Source organism: Ostrea edulis, chromosome 8, assembly GCF_947568905.1.
Source record: "Ostrea edulis chromosome 8, xbOstEdul1.1, whole genome shotgun sequence".
Taxonomy (NCBI): domain Eukaryota; kingdom Metazoa; phylum Mollusca; class Bivalvia; order Ostreida; family Ostreidae; genus Ostrea; species Ostrea edulis.
In genome coordinates, this window is record NC_079171.1 from 31,475,305 (window position 1) to 31,496,266 (window position 20,962).

The window sequence follows — 20,962 nt, forward strand, 5'->3', positions numbered from 1 at the left end:
TTTCAAAATCTCGTGGAATATTCATAGAAGTGGTTTTTCAACTAATAATGATAGGATGTCCCATCACATTCAATACAGGGTTACATTTGTTTATACTAGTATATACACGTAGGCATGGACTAGTCATTCACTTTAGCCCGTTTGGATCCGGATTAGAATGGCTCATCGGTATATCATGCTGGTTGTAAGAGGCAACTAAATGGGGCGGTCCTTCATATGAGATCGCCAGAACCAAGACCCCGTGTCACAGCAATGAATTCCAATACTCATTGACAATATCTTCGTAATCTTGGTGATCAGGTCTTTCAACATTCTGATTGAATGCCAGTGGGCACAAATTGTTCTCCCTTTTTTTAGCTGAACTGTTTTTACATTCTTATGAAACAGAATTTATTCACAATCTTCTACATGAGAAGAAAAAGTCTCTTGCTGTAGCCTGCAGTCTTTAACTCAGCATTTAGATATATTTACGACATGATATCTTTCAACAATATTGAACTTGAAATAATGGACATCACGGTCTTCCAAATCTGCTTCGTGCATTGATATTTCATTGAACATAGATGTTAACGACAAACTATCAAACTCAACTTTATGACAAACGCGATGACTTCAGCTGCTCCATACATGTATGTATATGATGTTTGTCTCGCGACAGATTCGATATGCAAGGGTTTGTTCTGCATATGATCAGTTTTTTAATTGAGGCTGTCAAACAAGTTAATGTTGCAGGGTTTTCAAGAAGTCAAATCCTGTCTGCCAGGTTTCATATCAATTATTAAACCATTCTATACACTCTGGTTTTGACTACACATGACCCTGTTTACCTAATTAAGGTATAAGTCTCAAGGCGGATGTGACCGGTCGACAGGAGATGCTTACTCTTGCTAGGCACCTAATTCCACCTCTGGAAAATCCAGGAGGTCCTTGTTTGCCCAATTCTCTATTTTGTATTCCTTATAGGAGTTAGGAGATTTATCATTGTTATCATCACTTTTTCATCCAAGTATTTGCTCTAATGTTGCAGGAATTTCATCAACCCACTAAAAGGATAAAGATAAAGTTCCTCTATGGTGATTCATACCAGAGACTACGGAGACGTGCTCACTTGCGACACTGTAGGAGATCTATATATTGCTGAGTATGATCCGAGCGGCCACAGTAGAAGAAAATCCGGATAATAATGTAGGAGATCCATATATTGCTGAAGAAGATCTGGTTAACACTGCTGGAAATCCATATATTGCTGAAGAAAATCCCAGCGACCACACTAGATTCACATCAATTGATAAAAGACCTTCCCAATTAAAATTATCTTCATTAAGTAGCTGATTTACCAAAACATATGAACATACATATTAACATACTGTACATGCTTATCAATGTGAAGTTTGTTGGAAGACATTCAAGTGGAAAGGGGAATTGAAAAAAAGACGTAAGGATGCGAACTTGTGATAAACTTTATAAATGTGATGTTTGTGGGAAAGAATTCAATCACACGGGAAACTTTCAGAGACATATGAGAACACATACTGGTGATAAACCTTATCAATGTGATGTCTGTGGGAGGGCATTCAATCAGAAAGGAACATTACAGACACACATGAGGACACACACTGGTGATGCACCTTATCAGTGTGATGTCTGTGGGAAGGCATTCATTGGGACGGGGGGCTTAACGAGACACATAAGGACACATACTGGCGATAAACCTTTTCAATGTGATGTCTGTGGGAAGGCTTTCAGTCAAACAGGACATTTACAGACACACAAGAGGACACATACTGGTGATAAACTTTACAAATGTGATGTTTGTGGGAAAGTGTTCAGTGTACCAGGAAACTTACAAACACACATGATGATACATACTGGTGATAAACCTTATAAATGTGATGTCTGTGGGAAGGCATTCAATAGGACAGGAAACTTGCATATACACATGAGAACACACACTGGTGATAAACCTTATAAATGTGGTGTTTGTGGGAAGGCGTTCAGTCAGACAGGAAGCTTGCATACACACATGAGAAAACACACTGGTGATAAATCTTATAAATGTAATGTCTGTGAGAAGATGTATTATCAAAAGGGAACATTACAGATACACATGAAGACACATACTGGTGAAAACACTTAGAAATGTGGTTTTTTGGAGAAGGCATTTAAGTCATGCAGAAGCATTAGTGAGACACATGCGCATCTGGTGTATCAAAATTGGTACTGTACAAGTTTTACATTACGACACCTAGGCCGAGGCCTCTGCTGGTGGACTATTAGTCCCCGAGGGTCTCTACAGCCCGGTAGCTAAGTACTTCGTTACTAGCTTGAAAATATGGATGTATATTAAATTGCTGTGATAAAATTTAGAAACCCTTTTCAAAATTAAGAATTATCTCCCTCATGCATAGCTCTTATCCTTAGACGAATTTGACAATACTTTTTGACACTCTGTTTTTCCTTAAATAGCTCTTACAAGTGTTTTGTTTTATTTCGGATTTGGAAATTGTCGGTTGAGCATCACTGAAGAGATTATTTGTCGAAATGTGCATCTGGTGCATCGAAATTGGTACCATATAAGTTTTACATACTTATGATAAACCATATTAATATGGTGTCTATTGGAAGGCATTCATTTGAACAGAAACAGAGACACATTAGTGATGAACGTTATCAATGTGAAGTCTGTTTAATCAGAAGGGAAGATTGCATACACATCTCAAGATGCATAGTGGTGATTAATCGTATTATGTGAAATCTGTTGGAAGATATTCAGTGTGACAAAATGTTTTTTATACCACTTAATTATAAACGACGATTATCCTAGTGATGTCTGTTGGAAGAAGCCTATTCATAACAGAAATATGACTGTTTGAAAGATTTTAATGTGTATGTGTGTGTGACTTTCAATGGCTCGAACTTTGATCTCTCGAACTTCTCCAAATTTAATGTGAAATCATGGTTCCGATATTTATATGCCCCCGCCACAAAGAGGTTCGGGCATTTAGTTTTACCCTTGTCTGTCTTTCCGTTTCTCTGTCCTTCCGTCCTTCTGCAACACCCAGTTTCCCAGAGTGTTTTTTCTTACCGCCTTGAGATATTGAATTGATTGTTTGTATACAGGTGTACGGGGGCTGTCCGACATGTAATGTGCATTGTACGATATCTCAAAAGCATTCGAATTGTCTTCCTTTGTTAGCTGGCCTGTTTCTATATTCATATGAAGCAGAATTTACTTCAAAAAACTTCTATGTGAAAAGAAAAAATCTCTTGCTGTCGTCTTTATTTCGACATTCAGATATATCAACGACGTTTTATCTACATGTATTAACAATGATAACTTTCATTCATATGTCGATTCGATATATCCCTGTGAACTGGAAATAAAAGACACCACAGAGTCATCCACTTCTTATTTATACTTAGATAGTTTATTGAAAGTAGATATTAACGGCAAACTAACAACTCTACTTTATGAGAAACGGGATGATTTCAGCTCCTCCATCGTCAACTTCCCATATATATGTAGCAATATTCCATTATCACCTGCATATGGTGTTTATATCTTTCAACTGATTCGATACGCAAGAGCTTGTTCTGTGTATGGTCAGTTTTTAACTTCAGGCAAGCTACTGACAAACAAGTTGATAGTGCAGGGGTTTCAACAGTTTCGATTGAAATCAGCATTTCAAAAATTATATGGTCGTTATAACGATCTAGTTCGTCAATACAACCTATCAGTGGGTCAAATGCTGTCTGACATCTTGGGCCGTTCTTGGCACATTGAATTTGACTACGGATAAGTCCGTTTACCTGATCAGGATTTAGGGCCCACGGCGGGTGTGACTGGTCGACAGGGGATGCTCACTCCTCCTAGGCACCTGATCCCACCTCTGGTGTGTCCATGGGTCCATGTTTGCCCAACTCTCTATTTTATATTGCTTATAGGAGTTACGAGATTGATCACTGTTCGTTATCTTCACCTTTCATTCAATTTTATACAAATAAAGGCCTTTTCAAAGGGAGATAATCACAAAAAAGCAAAATAGGGTGGGATCATCTCAGAATATTCTTCTCAAGAACCACTTGGCCAGAAAAGCTGAACGTTGTACAAGTGTATATGATACGGAAAATCTCAAGAACCATTGCGCAGTAAATGTAGGCATTTACCTGATAGTTTCCTGGTATAAAGGAGGTTCAAGTTTGTTCAGAATATGGCCTCAGGGGGTCGGATGGGGCAACAATAGGGGATCAAAGTTCTATTTAGAAATATGTAGGGGGAAATCGTTAAAAAATCTTCTCGAGAACCACTGGACCAGAGAAGTTTATATTTACATGAAAGCTTCCTTACAGTGAAATGTTAAAACCATGGCCCCGGGGATAGGGTGGGGCCACAATAGGGGATCAAAGACTTACATTGGAATATATATGGAAAATAGTTTCAAGAACCACTGAACCAGAAAAGTTTACATTTACATGACAGTTCCCTGACATAGTGCAGCTTGAAGTTTGTTAAAATCACGGCCCCCTAGGAGTATAGGGTTGGACCAGTATAGGGGATACAGTTTTACATGCAAATATATAGAGATCTTCTCATGCAGAACCATTTGGCCAGAGAAGTTTACATTTACATAAAGGCTCCCTGGCATAGTACAGATTCAAGTTTGTGAATGTCATGGCACCGGGATAGGTTGGGGCCACAATAGGGATTAAAGTTTTGCATGCGAATAAATAGGGAAAAATCTTTAACTATGGGCCAACGTGACTCAGGTGAGCGATGTGGCCCATATGCCTCTTGTTTTTAAACGCCTGAAGATATTGAATTGATTTTTTGTATACAAATGTATATTGGTGAGTTACAGATCTAGTTTGAAATTTGTTCCAGTTCCTTGATTTTTGATGGTGATGTTCCAGTTTTGTTTTTTGTTGTTTTTTTTTTACTTTTTATCTACACACCTTAAGGTGTTGTATTGAGGTTTTGTATGCAGGTGTATATTGATGAGTTACAGGTGGAGGATGAGGTTTGTTGCGGGTTTTTTTTTTTTTGGGGGGGGGGGGTGTTTTTTTTACGGAATTGTGCCACTTTAACTTCATTATTATCTTTTAAAAATTTTACACTCGCACTTAATACGTCACCGATGTACGTACGTACTTAGATGAATATTATCGTCTGCTGTTACATAAAGTATACCACATGTTTTTCGTTTCATCCCAATCAATATAAGTATCTACCTTAATGTATTATTTCCCGTCATCCAATCAATTTAAGTATCTATCTTAATGTATTATCTCCCCCCATCCCAATCAATATAAGTATCTACCTTAATGTATATCTCCCGCCATCTCAATCAAAATAAGTATCTACCTTACTGTATTATCTCCCGCCATCTCAATCAATATATGTATCTACCATATTGTTATATCTCCCGTCATCCCAATCAATATACGGTACTTTGATTGTCGTTTGTATCCACCCAATCCTAGGAACTTGTCTTGTTCACCCATCTTTAATGATAAGGGTTCATGGCTGAATAAATGAACGTTACATTGTATATACATGTAACGCGTTAAATCATTTAAATTTTTTATCATATGCATTTTCAGAATGAATGTATCCAAAATGAGTAGATATGTACATGTACATGTAATTTAGCAATAAATGAAAATTGAGAATCATTGATAATAATTATTCTTTGTTTAAATTTTTTTATTAACTTTGCGTTTTAATCCGATAAGGGTGTGTCTGCATTGTTTCAATAGTACCATGAACTTATCATACTAATTGATGCTAGTGGAAAGTTACATACACCATGCACATATATTTGAAAACACAACCGACAGTCAGGCTCGTAGCAATAAGGGAAAAGAGTACCAATTCATTTCCCATAGACCTCAATGTTAACCTTTGGCCCTCTCACTAATTAACTATATCAATTTTAAACAAATGACAGCAAACATTTCAAAGTTCATTCCAAGTGTTGATAAAAAACGACAAAAATATATAGGGTCCCGTGCCTTTTATAGGCCATATTTGTTAATGCGCATCTGGTGCATCAAAATTGGTACCGTATAAGTTTCACATTTGTACTTTTTTACAACACATAGCAATCTGCAGTAAATTACACATTTCATTTTAAGCACACCCCTACCATGGTCATTTCCTCAGTCATTTCTCAATTATGTGCGATAATTTTTCATCCTGACAATTAATTTGAACCTGTATAATATTTCTTTCAATTCCAAATAATTTCACTCTTGATATTAGCCAATCACGCAACACCTAGACATTTATACCTCCGCTCAATTTCGGGGTAAACTACGTCCGGGTCACGCGTGCGGGAGTTTGGTACTCTCATTCCATAAAGAAAAAAGTGCACAATTATCAAGAGGGTTGGGGCCGCCTTGAGGTTCCCACTGGCTCTCGGGCACATCCATGATGGGACCCCGGGGGCAAAAACTATCGAAAACTGAAGTGTTTTACAGATGAAATCACTTAGTATATTTTGTGCACATTAGTTTTCTTGTCAATTTCCAAAACAAAAGGAATTCAGCAAATTATTTTTCTAAAGTATTTTATAATGCCAACTCACCTGTGTACTTGGATTGACTTTACATTTGTTTTACGAATTGTAATGTCCACTTCTTTCTCTCGATGTTTTCGACTGTTATGTATGGTAAATGTAACTTATAACAAAGAATATCCCAAATCCGTCTACTACATGTACATATACACGCATGATGTTCATTTTAAAAGTGATGTTCGATATGTTTGTCTCAGTTGCTGAATATACAGTGGTATTGGAGCGAGCCAATCGACTTCGAGTGTGCAAGATATTAGTATGAATGCGATTAGTCACGTGGTGTGCGTCAACCTATCAACTTAATGACCATCGAGTAATTAATATGCATACTAACACAAGAAATGAATATTCACTCGAACACTCATTCATATAAAAAGAAATTTTCCGCCACTTTCATTTACCTCATGATATGTTATAATTGAACCTCCACGGTCACTCCAGTGACGTGGTAAAAGATATAAATTCATTTTATAGAACATTGGTGTGTCCAGAGGGTGTGTGGGTCAGGGGTTGAACCCCACTCCAAGCCCCTTTTTCTGGAACATCTTTGTAACTATTTAGCTGACCTGAGCTTTTTGCCCCCTTTTCTGGGACATCTTTGTAGCTATTTAGCTCACCTGAGCTTTTTTGCCCCTTTTTCTGGGACATCTTTGTAACTATTTAGCTCACCTGAGCTTTTTCTAGGACATCTTTGTCGCTATTTAGCTCACCTGAGCTTTTTTACCCCTTTTTCTGGGACATCTTTGTAACTATTTAGCTCACCTGAGCTTTTGTGATCAGAATTTGTCCGTTGTCAGTTGTCGTCGGCGTCATTGTAAACTTTTCAAATTTTCATCTTCTCCTGAAACACTAGGCGAATTTCAGATTTAGCACAAAGCATCTTTGAATAAAAGGGATTCAATATTGTTCAAATAAAGGGTTATGCTCCCTTCAAAGGGAATATAATCACAAAAATGTAAAAATAGAGTGGGGTGATTTAAAAATCTTCTCAAGAACCACTGGACCAGAAAAGCTGAAATTTACATGGCAGCTTCCTGGAAAAGTGGGTATTTAAGTTTGTACAAATCATGCGAATTCATAGGGAACCAAACTTGGGACAAAGCATACTTAGATGTTAATATGAAAGGTCATACCTGTCTACAGGCCTATACTCACAAAATTAATGGGCTTACCTAACAGTTTCTCATTTGAATTTTTTCTGAACCAAGCTGCTTGTATAATGATAGTTTTGCTCAAGCTTGTTTACTGTTAGGAACTGCTGTTCAGATGAGCGATTTTGGTCCGTGGGCCTCTTACTAATATTACCCAGAAATTCTAAAATACAAATTGCATTCATGAAATGACATGCCAGATTCCAATTTCTGCCTACATCAATTTGGCAGGGCATGGTTGAATGATGTTGACGAGATATACAAAATGTTGAATTTTACCCACTAAAAATAGTTCTTCAAAGATTTTAACCACTGATTAAAAGATTAACTACCAGTGTAATGATAAGTTTACCATGTGCATTGTATTTTTATCGAGAGGGACTTTAAACAGTATACCATCCATCAAGCAGTCGATTAATTCATTGGATATGACTTAATGTAGTTTCTATATCTTCTTTCTGTAAAGTACACCCCCTCCAAATCGGTGGATACGCCTCAGCAGTGGGGGGATCCGGAAGGGGTCTAGAGGTCGGAACCCCCTTTTTCGTTAAAAAATTGTGCTAAAATACGTAAAAATAACACATTGTGAGGGTCCCCCCCCCTTGAAAACCAAATTATTAGTAGACTCATTCCACTTTAAAAAAAAAAAAAGATCTGGATCCGCCCTTGCTTTGTATTATATTACCGGAGTCCGGATAAGATTTAGGTGCATACCATGATTAATTTCAATAGCAGCGTATATGGTTGGCCATCCTACCCACAATTATTTATTTCTACTACCAGTAAAATTAATTGTACTACCAGTAAAAATAAAACACTGGCCAAAGCTACCCATAATTGATTATTTATACCCATAGTAAAAATAATTTTACCGGTTGTAAAATTAATTTCACTGGTAGTATAAATATTTACACTACCCTGTTTTAGTAAAAATGAATATGTTTACTACAATAAGAATTCATGAGTGGCCATTCTATCCACAAATAATGTAAGAAAAAGCGGAAATGACGTTAATATCAATTGATTTTCAAATATCTTGGCATATACTCGGCATCACCGAGAAACAGAAAATGCCAAAGAAGAATTTCTTATACGAACCAAACACAGCATTAACGAATGTCTTCGTTTAGCGGCCCGTGTCAGACAATCCTGAACCAGATACTCTGGATGGTATTATATTCAGGTATATGTTTCTTAGTTTTTCCCTATGATCATTGTTATTATATATCATTCAGTTTTGGTTATTAAGAGGGGGGGGGGGGTGTAGATAGTCGTTTCTACACTGGGTACACTGTAGGATGGCCAACCATAAGCGTAACCCAAAATATTGTTTTCTATGTGCTGTTAATATATATTTAAATGTACATGTACAATGTCTGAATGTTTGTCTAAATGTTTTCTATGTGCTGTTAATATATATTTGAATGTACATGTACAATGTCTGAATGTCTGTCTAAATGTTTTCTATGTGCTGTTAATGTATATATTTGAATGTACATGTACAATGTCTGAATGTTTGTCTAAATGTTTTCTATGTGCTGTTAATATATATTTGAATGTACATGTACAATGTCTGAATGTCTGTCTAAATGTTTTCCATGTGCTGTTAATGTATATATTTGAATGTACATGTACAATGTCTGAATGTCTGTCTAAATGTTTTCTATGTGCTGTTAATATATATTTGAATGTACATGTACAATGTCTGAATGTCTGTCTAAATGTTTTCTATGTGCTGTTAATGTATATATTTGAATGTACATGTACAATGTCTGAATGTCTGTCTAAATGTTTTCTATGTGCTGTTAATGTATATATTTGAATGTACATGTACAATGTCTGAATGTCTGTCTAAATGTTTTCTATGTGCTGTTAATGTATATATTTGAATGTACATGTACAATGTCTGAATGTCTGTCTAAATGATGTGCGAGTGTTATTTAAAAATTTGAGTAGTGAGTCCCATGTTTGTAATGTTTTTTTAATTTCACAACTGGCCCAATCATTTTTGAAAGTTGTCTATAATTTTTTTTAGCACTGGAACCACAGTTCAACCACACCTTGGACACAAAAATGACAAAAGATGGGTCACTTAGTGTGCAAAAAAATGATAAAATGAATTGCATCAAATCAGTATTCTCTACTTGTTCAGATACCTTGTCACATGAAACTGATTGATTCTATCAGAGTAGTAATTATGAGAATGCAAAATAATTCTTTAAAAATCTTTTTTTAAAAAACACCATTACACTGAAATTAATAATGTAGGTGAAACCAATTACATTCATTATCTTTTCACCAATGATCTTGATTCTATTCTATATCAGAAAAAAATAATAATTTAAAAGCAGTTTTACACATGAAATTCAGATTAGTAAAACTAAAATGTAATTTTCTACCATAGTGAATGTAAAAGTCTTGCGTCAAGAGTAGAGAATCTTTTGTTTATGTTTTAAGATTGGTTCAAGTATATTCAAGTATATTATCTACCATCAACATCAGAATTTTTTTGTTAGTGTAATGTAAGTTTTTGTTTCTGAACAAAAGATAATAAAACATATATAAAATATCTTTCAAAATAATGTCCTGCAGCACAGTGTGATGTTTATATTGTGTCCAAGAGGGGTGAACTTCATGATATTCCCAATGTCAGACATCACATGAATTTAAACAAACATGTAATACGTTCAATAGAAATTAATGATCAATATTCAGAATGGATCCTTAACTGTGTAGCAATCTAAGCCAGGATCTGATTTTGATCAGGTCGGACACTCCTTTGTCTTATGCCGAGGTAAAAGTTGGTATAAATATGATATAAGAGGTTCTATGTCTGTCACATTTTTAACTTCATGGAATAACATATCATAAAAATTGACCCTACATTTAAAATTGGTTAAGAATTCATACTAATTCTGGTAATTTTTGGTTTTCTTGTTTGGCATGGGTTTCTTTTGGCCATCCATGTACATATTTGTGACAACTTTATAACAATGCAAAAAAAAAAGTCATCCTTTTTTTAAAATTACAATTTTAAAAATTACAATTATGATATATATGAGAGGTTTTTTATCCCCTTAATTATTATTTTTTCACATTAATATGGTTTTTTAAAAATTCTCAGGAACAGTGTATTGGTCCCTGGTAATCTTCAATGAACAATTAATTTAGGTCACGTGCCATAAATTTAATCAATCAGAAAACTTCAATTTAAATAAATTTTCCATAAAATAAATTATTCTTCCCATTTTTAAGACTTTTGTTGTTAACATTTCGTAAGTTTTACCTCCCTTTATCAATCACGTTACGATTAAATTGAAAAACAAAAAGGGTTATGTCTTACACTTTTGTCAAACATTGATTCGTACATATACCTCATGGAAATAACAGATTTTCCATGCTTTGATATAAAAAAAAATAATAATAAAAAACTACGATTGTTATAAATTGAGAGTGCTCTCCGCTTGGATAATACAGAGAATAATAACCCGTAAGGCACCACAATCTCCAGCTGTGCTGTGTAAACATACTCAAGCGACACCACGCTTGGGCAGTCATTCGTAACTGATCTCTAATTACTATGAAAACACCACATGATTGGCGAAAGCAGGGATCATAAACACAAAGATAACATTACTTACCATGTCGTAAATAACTTTTCGATCGCAGATAAGATCAAGCAAGGCAGTGTAAGCAGTTAAAGTAACAATATGGGAGTCTTCTCGCTTGAAATTCAAAATGGCATCAATGAAAAAAAAAAAAAAAAAAAAAAGCCGATCTCGCAAGATCTCGTGACGTACGAGAGTTCATCGGGTTTACACAGTTTAGTTGCCTATCCCGTTAGTATATAGGTCCCTGCAAATATGAAGTCATAATTTGTAATTATTTACATCAAGCGCGTTATATTTCCCGCGTTAAATGAAGAGACGGATAAAAGTCGTGTTGCAAGATGTTAATGGGCTTCGCTCGTCTCAATGGTCACACCGTACAACATATTAAGATATTCTGCACTCCACTACAAATATTAGGTCTGGGGTGCCCCAAGGGAGTATACTTGGTCCTCTACTTTTTCTTATTTATATAAATGACTTGGTCATAGATATTGCATGTGTGGTCAAACTGTTTGCTGATGATACATCACTTTATATTGTTGTCGATAATGCAGACACTTCAGCATCTTTGCTTAATGAAGATCTCGAAAAAATCAACAAATGGTCAAAACAATGGCTTGTATCTTTTAATCCCACTAAAACAGAATGTTTAACTATATCTAATAAGGTCAAGAAACCTTTCCATTCTTCATTGATATTTAACGATGTTCATCTAAAAGAAGCCGAATCTCATAAACATTTAGGGGTCATTTTCAGTAGTAATTTATCTTGGCAAGTCCATATAGACGAAATAGTGAAAAAAGCCTATTCACGCCTGAGTATGTTACGAAGGGTCAAGTTTATCTTAGATAGAAAAACTCTGCAAAAAATATATTTTTCATTTGTAAGACCCGTCCTAGAATATGCTGACATTATATGGGACAATATACCAGAATATTTAGTTAATAAAATTGAAAACATACAGTTAGAAGCAGCCAGAATAGTTACGGGAGGTAATAGACTTGCATCCAGGCATCTTCTATATAAGGAAACGGGATGGGATCCATTGTCAAAGCGTAGAGAAAATCATCGACTTATTCAACTCCACAAGATATACCATAACATGACTCCCAATTATCTAAACAATATAATTCAGTCTCTGAGAAATCAAGGTCACAACTACAACACAAGAGCAACTAATTCACTGCAAGAAATCAACTCTAGAACCAAGCTATACTTTAATTCATTTTTTCCATCTACAATAAGGAAATGGAATGCACTTCCTCGAAATGTCCAATTAAATCCATCTCTAGCTAGCTTTAAGAAATATCTTAATATAAGAGTCATTAATATTCCAAACTATTTTTATTTAGGAACAAGAATCGGACAAACTCTTCATGCAAAATTGAGATTAGAATGCAGTGCTCTTAATCCTCATATGTTTCAAAGAAAATTATTTAATTCACCCCTTTGCATTTGTGGAGAAGTAGAAAGTATTGATCATTTACTTTTACGCTGTAATATGTACTCAAGAGTTAGGACCAATACAATTTTGACACTGCCATATCCACTTAATGTAGAATTATTGTTATACGGTAATGAAAATTTATCTGAAAGTGAGAACAACAGCATATTTTATTTAGCCCAAAAATTTCTTGTTGAAAGTAAAAGGTTCTGAAAGCTGTTCTACTACATCTACATGTAATACTGTCATATTGTATATAAAATATACTCATGTGCACCAAGGTTGTAATAAGTGGAAAACCTGTGTTTATTACTTATTGTTTATATGGCACAACTCTACAATTTATTATTTCAACTTTGTCTATAGTTTATATGCATTTGATCTGTATCAACACTTATCATACATATAAACGTGTGTTATTTTTTTTCCCCAATACTCAATTCCAGCTTTTCTCTCTTATTCCTATTTCTTTTTGCATGTATTGTAATAATTAGTATACGACTTATTTTACTTAGAATTTTCATTCACCTCTTACTTGTAAGATATTTAAAGCGAGATTAATATAAGCCTTTTGGCTTGTTTCTCAATTTATTTCATGTATAAGACATTGTTTGTAAACATCATCGAATTATTTACGAATAAATATTGTTTAAACTAAATATGTAGGTTATATTTTCTTTGAATTTTGCTACAGAGTATCTCATTCTTCGAAGTCGAGCTGCTATATATAATAATAGCATAAATTTTGATCTCATTTTTTTTAAAGCAATACAAGCTGTAACTGGCGGTATTTTTTCAACTATCCAATTATTCACCAAATAACACCTATCGGTTTAAATAATATAATCTCCAAGATCTGAAGAAAAATTCTGCAAAATAACAAAATTGAGAGCACACCTACAATGAGCGTTTCGTATAAACCGCCATTGTGTCGTATACACGGACATGGGAACGATGATTGCCGAACATAATCGGGTTGCTGAGACCGAGGCCATATACAAAGACGGAAACTGACGCGAGTAACTACACGTGTCGTTTGTTTTAAAATATTACGTTGTTTCATTAATGACTAGAAATACTATGCAAGTGTAAAAAGGTAATAATTACGCAAATGTGCCACTCAAATAAAATTTTGATTGTGAATTTTTTATGAAATTGGCATGTTAAACTGTTTACAAATCTAACACGTGCTCAGTGCCTCTCTTTCGCTTTTTCCGAACTGGTGACCTCCAAGGTCAATGCACATCGGAGGCTACGAGCAGGAATTACTGACAGGATGACAATGATTCATGAATCTATATTTTCTGCTGAATTGACGGGTTTATTGCTTCAGATTCACTTTGATTCTATTAAGTTATATATATTCAATCACATATATGTTGACTATTTGTTCTTTTATTTTTTGCTTTATTTTCCGTCAGTTACAGCTTGTATTGCTTCAATAATAGAGATAAAAAATACATCCCTACTAAAAAAAAAAAAAAAAAAAAAAAAAAAATAGTAGTGGGTATATTTTTTATTTTATTTTTTTATTTTAGCTCTATTATTGAAAAAACTTCAGACTACTGTGGTCAAATCAAACATGAAAATTATTCATTCCACTGCTTCCGGCTCGTAGATTTACCCCCAAACACCTCCAAAATACCAAAGAACACCCCAAAACACAATGAAAAGACCCCAAAAACACATTTTAAAATAAAATATTGGTTAAAACTGTGTTATTTACGCAGAAAACTGAACAATTTCGCCGTATATTATTTGAAATGGTATCAATATACATAAAAGAGTTATTTCAAGACCGATAACTCGGTTAATTTTCCCTGCTCATCGGAGCCACATGACATATAAATGTATATTTTATATTTTATATTTAAATATTTACATTTGCAACTGTTTTCTCCTACATAACACTATTACGAGCAATACGTATTTATTTCTGGATAAATCTACTACGGGGTCAACAGAGGTCACGGCTGTGCGTATGAACATTTGTTAAAAGTAGGTAACAGGTACTACTTTTACTAAGGCAATACACATCTAGCAATCGCTCTCACTTACTACAGAAATCTTTCAATAGATGAAATCAACACCACAAAATGTATTTACGGTTTTATTTGTATTCCAAGCAGTGGACTTTCATCAATAATTGATAAAAGCATAACTGTAAACAATGTCTTTAGTTACTAGCCTACTAGGCCTAATGTATGTCTAAAATTTCGTCTGCTACAACTTCACCCTGGTCATCGGTGATGCGGAATTGTACCTACTGCTAGACGATGACATTAGGCTTTAGCAAAAAGGTCATTCACAGGATGTATGGCCGATAAGTCGTCAAAGTGCATTAAGACCTACACACCACACTGCACTGCTTCCGTGCCACAGCAGCAAGTTTATGTCGGGACATCGAAGCGAGGCGTCGTTAAAAACCTATTACAAAAAATTATCGAGTCAAAAGAAGCGTTCAGTTAGCTCATGTTTATCAACAATTACATATCCAAATCCAAACCGTCCCTTACCTTCGTGCAGTTCCACATTCTCTGCGATGTTCAGTTCTTTCCGGAGATTCATCTGAGCTGCGTCCTCTGTCCTGTCTATAAATAATTTGCCTACACCTGACGACTGCCGCCCTGTTCTTCATGTTCCTCCATCTCAGTCTTCTGTTAACTCCGTAATATCCACAGAATATCTTTCAAAGTCGGTCTTCAACGTCTTCACTTTTCAAAAGTCAAAGCGCATCACAACTCTAAGTGTAACACTGCGCATCCCCGTTTAAATCATAATTCCCCCACCCCCTAAAATTAGACATATGGAAGAGTTTTCCATTATATACTCCCGAGTTAATGTATAAGTATATGTTGATATACTTGCTTTCTAGCGTCTTAATAATTAAAACAGTTCTTCATTTTATAGAACTTTGTTTTGTGTTGTCGTCATTTTGAACATCTATGACGCTTCGTTGTGGACGTCAACAATTTGAAATGTATGGAAACGTGTTGTTAACACAATTCAGCAATGTTACCGACCAAAAATGTAAATATAAGTAATAAGGTATCATTTTAAAATATTTATCGGGATATAAATACGGGTTGGTACATGATCAAATTTTCCATAAAGCCCTTCGGGGCTTTATGGAATTTGATCACGTGACCAACCCGTATTTATATCCCGATAAATATTTTTAAATGATACCTTATTTCTTAAATAAAATCTAAAAAAAAAAAAAAAAATAAAAAAATAAAAAAAAAATTGATTTTTACTGATATTTCAAAAAAAATAAGTGAAAATTCATATTTAATCAATGGTCGATATTATAGGCTAAATTATTATATCAAAGGAAAGCAATTAAACTTTAATTACTGGAGACCATTGCAAAGCAGATATGAGTAGATTGTAAAATAAACATTATTCGAAAGTAAAGAAGACTCATGATTGTGCAATCGGCGGCATCAAATAATTTACTGTTTTGATCATTTAACGAAATATTCATATTGTTTGTTTTACACCAAATGCTATTGGTTAAATTATTTATTGGTTAAAATTTTTACTAAATAATTCAAATTTTCTTTAATATATGAACGGTATTGGTTGTTTACTGTGCTGTTCTATGATATTTTGGGGGGTTTTGGGGGTGTTTTGGGGTATTCTTGGGTGTTTTGGGGTAAATCTATTTTCACCACTGCTTCTATTATTTAGTTGTAGACCATATATGTACTATGGAATGTTCATTCACACGTGATTTTGTTGTTTCTTTTTATTTTATACTGTACATACATGATTAATTTACCAATTTGTCAGAATAATTTATTTATTTATTATTTTTTCGAATGAATTTTGATCGGGGTCGACATTCTGATCTCGTGCTTCACGTTTTCGGTAGCCTTGGCTTAAAAATCCTATGAAACAGGTAAATTCAACAATTTGCATGGTTTTTCATTTAGAGAAATCACAGCTGATGTTGCTGTGTGTAAAATGAATAAGATGTACATGTGATAATTAGGTTTATATAAAATGTCGGTGCTACCGTTTGAGTGAACGCAGCTACGGTATACCCGCAGCTACATGTATGCACAGGGGCTCGTCACGAAGTTTTTGTCTTTACTAAAATTTGACATCGTCTATTCTATGAATTTGTAAACATAGAATAGACGATGTCAAATTTTAATGTGACAAAAATTTCGTAACGAGCCCCTGTGCATCAATTTGAACAAGAAACAGCCCATTTTAGTTTTATCCCTAGGTTTTACATTAAACTGTTAAGGTAGGTAAATACTATTAGAAATTTCTGTCAAAGTTTTTTTTCATTTAAATAACTTTAACAACTCATAAACTAACTAAAAAGCCCATATAAGACATGCCTTTGCAGGTTTATTTTTATACTATGTGCTACAGAGCACATATACCCCCAAATGCAAAATCCAAATTCTAACACAAGAATGCATCATCTCATGTTTTATTAAAAATATGCACCAAAGCACATCATATTAAGCTATAATATATAAAATCCAATAGCTATTCATTTATTGAGAGAATTTTTAAATATATTCAATTGAAAACATACACAATTGCTGTTTAATCTTCTCACATCCTTCAGAAAAAAATCACAGAATATCGCAATTTTGAAACATTCTCAACATCTAAATTGTTTACATGCCAGTTTTTCTTTAAAAATATTTATAATTATATCTAAGGTTAACAAAAAAACATATTTTACCATAGTTGACCAGAGATATTTTGCGAAATGGTCTCTTGAATATGTAAACCCCCATTTTTAAATTTAAGTTTTACAATTATTCTTTGCACACTTTGAAAATAGTAAATTGTAACAGCAAATACAGTCTTAAAATCAAGATTAACAGAATATGACAATATATATATATATGTAAAACATACTGAAAATTTTGTGTGAATTCCACTGTGAAGATCACGCCTATGTATGATTGTTCAGGCTTAGATTGCAAGCTATGAGTCTTTTAAGCCTATGAGCCTTTCAATGTAGATATTACATTGCTTTGTACCATTGGAGCTAGTGAGGACTTCACACTATAATTATTCATGGTAAATATATCTAAGATTCACATTTGAATGCTAAATTTGACTCGTACAGTTCTCGTAAACTACAAACATCAAACAAAGAAGTTATAACTGGAACTTTCTAGTCGGTGTTTAAAATTTAAAACCGGATACGTAAAAGCACGGACTTTCCTTAAATCATTAAAACATAAAACATATTTATAATATAAACATGATGAATGTGAATGGAATATTTTTATACTACTTGGGTACAGATCTCAGATTGTCCAAACAAAAAGCATTTTAATTGTATTGTTTTTCTAAATCTATTGCTACACAGAGTGTGTATATTGAATCTAAAATAAGTTCTGGGGTTCAGATTTAAGATGAATCTTATTGTTTTGAAGATCTTGTAGCTTTTTCTTCAAGGATTTAGATAAGCTTTCATACCATGCAGAAGAGCAATAGTCAAAGTAGCACTGAATAAGTGCAGAAGATAATGTTAACCTTGACCTTTTATTCAACCACTTTCCATTTCTATAACGAAACTTTAGAAGTCTGGAGTTGGCCTTGGACACAATTTCATCCACTATGAGATGACATTTTAAAAATTCATTAATTGTTATTCCTAGATATTTGACAAACTCACTAGATTTAATAGCATGACCGTGACATTTAACCTCAAACTGACCTTCATTTTTGAGTCGGCTTGCGAAGCGAGATGCTCCTTGCTGACTCAACAGCGTGCGGATTTATCGCGGCTCACAAATTTTCTGTTTACTCTTACACCGACAGCAAATAAATCCACCGCACAAAGATCTTAAAAAATTTGCTTTTATTATAACAGCTTCATTGGATTTTGAAGACATATCATACATGTATGTTGACATTCTTATAATAATGTAATTTAAATGAGTCCCCTCAATATGTTTAAAGAAACTAAACATAGTACGCATGAATACTTGATGTAAGCAAAGTAAGTCAATAAGTGTCACAGGCGATTGTACATTAAACATGCGACGTACGTGTGTATAAATATATCAACTACAAAAATAGATTCGTAAACCTGAAACAAATAATTTGTAAGTAAATATTTTATAGTAAACATGGTAAAGAAAGTAATATCTCGTTTTCTTAAGTTGGGAAAGCATAGTAAATATTTGAAAATGGTATTGGTCTATTACGACTGATCATACTCCCTGTCGAGGCCTCTTCGAAAGTGTGTCATTTGAAGCCTAAACCGTGTGACTATTTCTGCGGGAATCTACCAGAGTGAGACGAGGAACCACCTTCATTTTGTTATGTTTCTGCTTTCAGACTATTCTACAGTCAGATATAGATAATCACATTTACCGTATTTCGTCGAATATATTTAATGCGCATCCCCTTTTGGGGTCTGTAAATTGTGGAAATACCATTGTTCGTGTGTACAATCGCATTTAACTTCACAAGAAATCTTTGTGGAAATGATGCAGGTTCTCAAACAAGCATGCACTAGAATTTGTATACAGTGAGCAAATGTGTTTTTAAGAAAACGACAATCTTGTCCTAATACACACTACATAGCAGTATTTTCGGGGAAATAATGATAATTTCAGCTAAGCACGAGAGTTTGTAGCAATTAAGTTTGAACAGACTCAATATTTTCTTTGTTTAAAGTTCATATCAATTAAATAGCCGATGCGAACGTTCAATGTTTTGTAATTAAAACATCACCCAAGCTTCGAAAAATGACGTACCAAGGTGCGGTATAACGACCCCATTCGGTAATTATAAACATATCAATAATCAAAGCCAGTAATTTAATTGGTACTAAATGAAGAATTCTATGCAAACATAACCTTCTGAAATTTCGCCGCATTTAGATGGACAGGTTGTTTATTGCAAAAGGAAAGTTAAAACTCAAAAGTTATCACATATTCCCAGACCCATGAAAAATGTGCAACATGCAGAAATCTGACAAAATCAAGTACAGGGTGTAAGATAATTTTTAAAAAAACAATTTTACGCTTTTAGATAGGTAAACAATGCAGCGAAAAATTAAGTGCACATTGCATTGACTAAAACAAAATGAGTCAAAAACCTTTAGTGGTATGTAGTATGTGTCCCTTCTCATAAAAAAATTAAGAAGTGTGTATTATATTTCGTTAAATACGAGTGTAAATTAATAAGCATAATGCATTATTCCGATTGTAATTTTTTCTAGAATTATTGAAGCCCATTAATTTCATTGCAATAGTCAGTCTTTACGTTTTTCCGAAGCACGGAAACCCATTTCAGCCATATTTCTAAATTCATGTGACTGTATATGAGATTCTGTAAACAATTATACTTATGCCCATTTCAAAGAAGAAAGGGGGTGGGTGGGTGGATTGCTTTGCACTTGTTAGTCGGCAGACCACATGTTCGCTCAATATCTTGGGAACCATTCACTTGATCGTTATGATGTTTCAAATGTTGGTTGGTTATGACTAGAAAAGGACCCCTATTGATTTTTAGGTCAAACGGCAAAAAGACAGTCCACTGTGGACATAGGAATATACTGTCCGTTCAATATCTTGAGGATCCTTTGCTTGACAGACATCAAACTTGGTACACTGGTACATCCTAAGGAGTAGATGACCCCTAATGATTCTAAGGTCACATGGTTAAACGTCAAGGGTCAAAATGGACATAGGAATATACTATCCACACAATATCTCGAGAATCCTTTGCTTGACGGACATCAAACTTGGAGCACTGGTACATCTTAAGAAGTAGATGACCCCTTTTGATTTTGAGGTCACACGGTTAAAGATCAAGGGTCAAACTGGATATAGTAATATATTGTCTCCTATATTTCAAGAATCTGTAGCTTGATTGACACCAAACTTGGTACACTGGTACATCCTTTGGAGTAGATGAATCCTATTTATTTTAAGTCACATGGTCAAGGGTCAGTCCATTCTGGACATAGGAAGATATTGTCCACTCAACATCTTGACTTGAATTGGTTTGGTACTATTATCAATTAAATGATGCATGTGTATAACCCTTTTCAATTTTTCAATTCTGCACCATGTTGGGTGGGTGGGGGGGTATTGTTGTATGTTTTTATTGTTTGACAAACAGTCATTCTGTAATTCTGTCTGAAACTTTAACCTTGCTAATAACTTTTGAACAGTGAGT

At 34.3% G+C, this 20,962-nt stretch overlaps 2 protein-coding genes across 4 annotated transcripts in view; both read left to right on the forward strand.

Annotated features, from left to right (window-relative positions):
- Window positions 1–20,962, forward strand: part of LOC125662759 (zinc finger protein 235-like) — a 73,243-nt gene that overhangs the window by 29,230 nt on the left and 23,051 nt on the right. For 2 of the 3 annotated variants that reach the window (XR_008798090.1, XM_048895118.2), the window contains exon 1: window positions 16,628–16,688. The exons of the other annotated variant lie outside the window; for it this stretch is intronic. The gene's annotated coding sequence lies outside the window, so the exon portion shown is untranslated. Of the gene's footprint in view, window positions 1–16,627; window positions 16,689–20,962 lie in introns of those variants that run through there. 3 annotated transcript variants of the gene reach the window in all.
- LOC130049550 (zinc finger protein 723-like) lies at window positions 1,299–2,255 on the forward strand. The gene has a single exon (XM_056147363.1). The coding sequence runs from the start codon at window positions 1,442–1,444 to the stop codon at window positions 2,135–2,137; it is 696 nt and encodes a 231-aa protein (XP_056003338.1). The 5' UTR covers window positions 1,299–1,441; the 3' UTR covers window positions 2,138–2,255.

Coding starts and splice junctions, on each gene's coding strand:
- LOC130049550 (XM_056147363.1), top strand. CDS start 1,442: ATGCGAACTTGTGATAAACTTTATAAATGTGATGTTTGTGGGAAAGAA.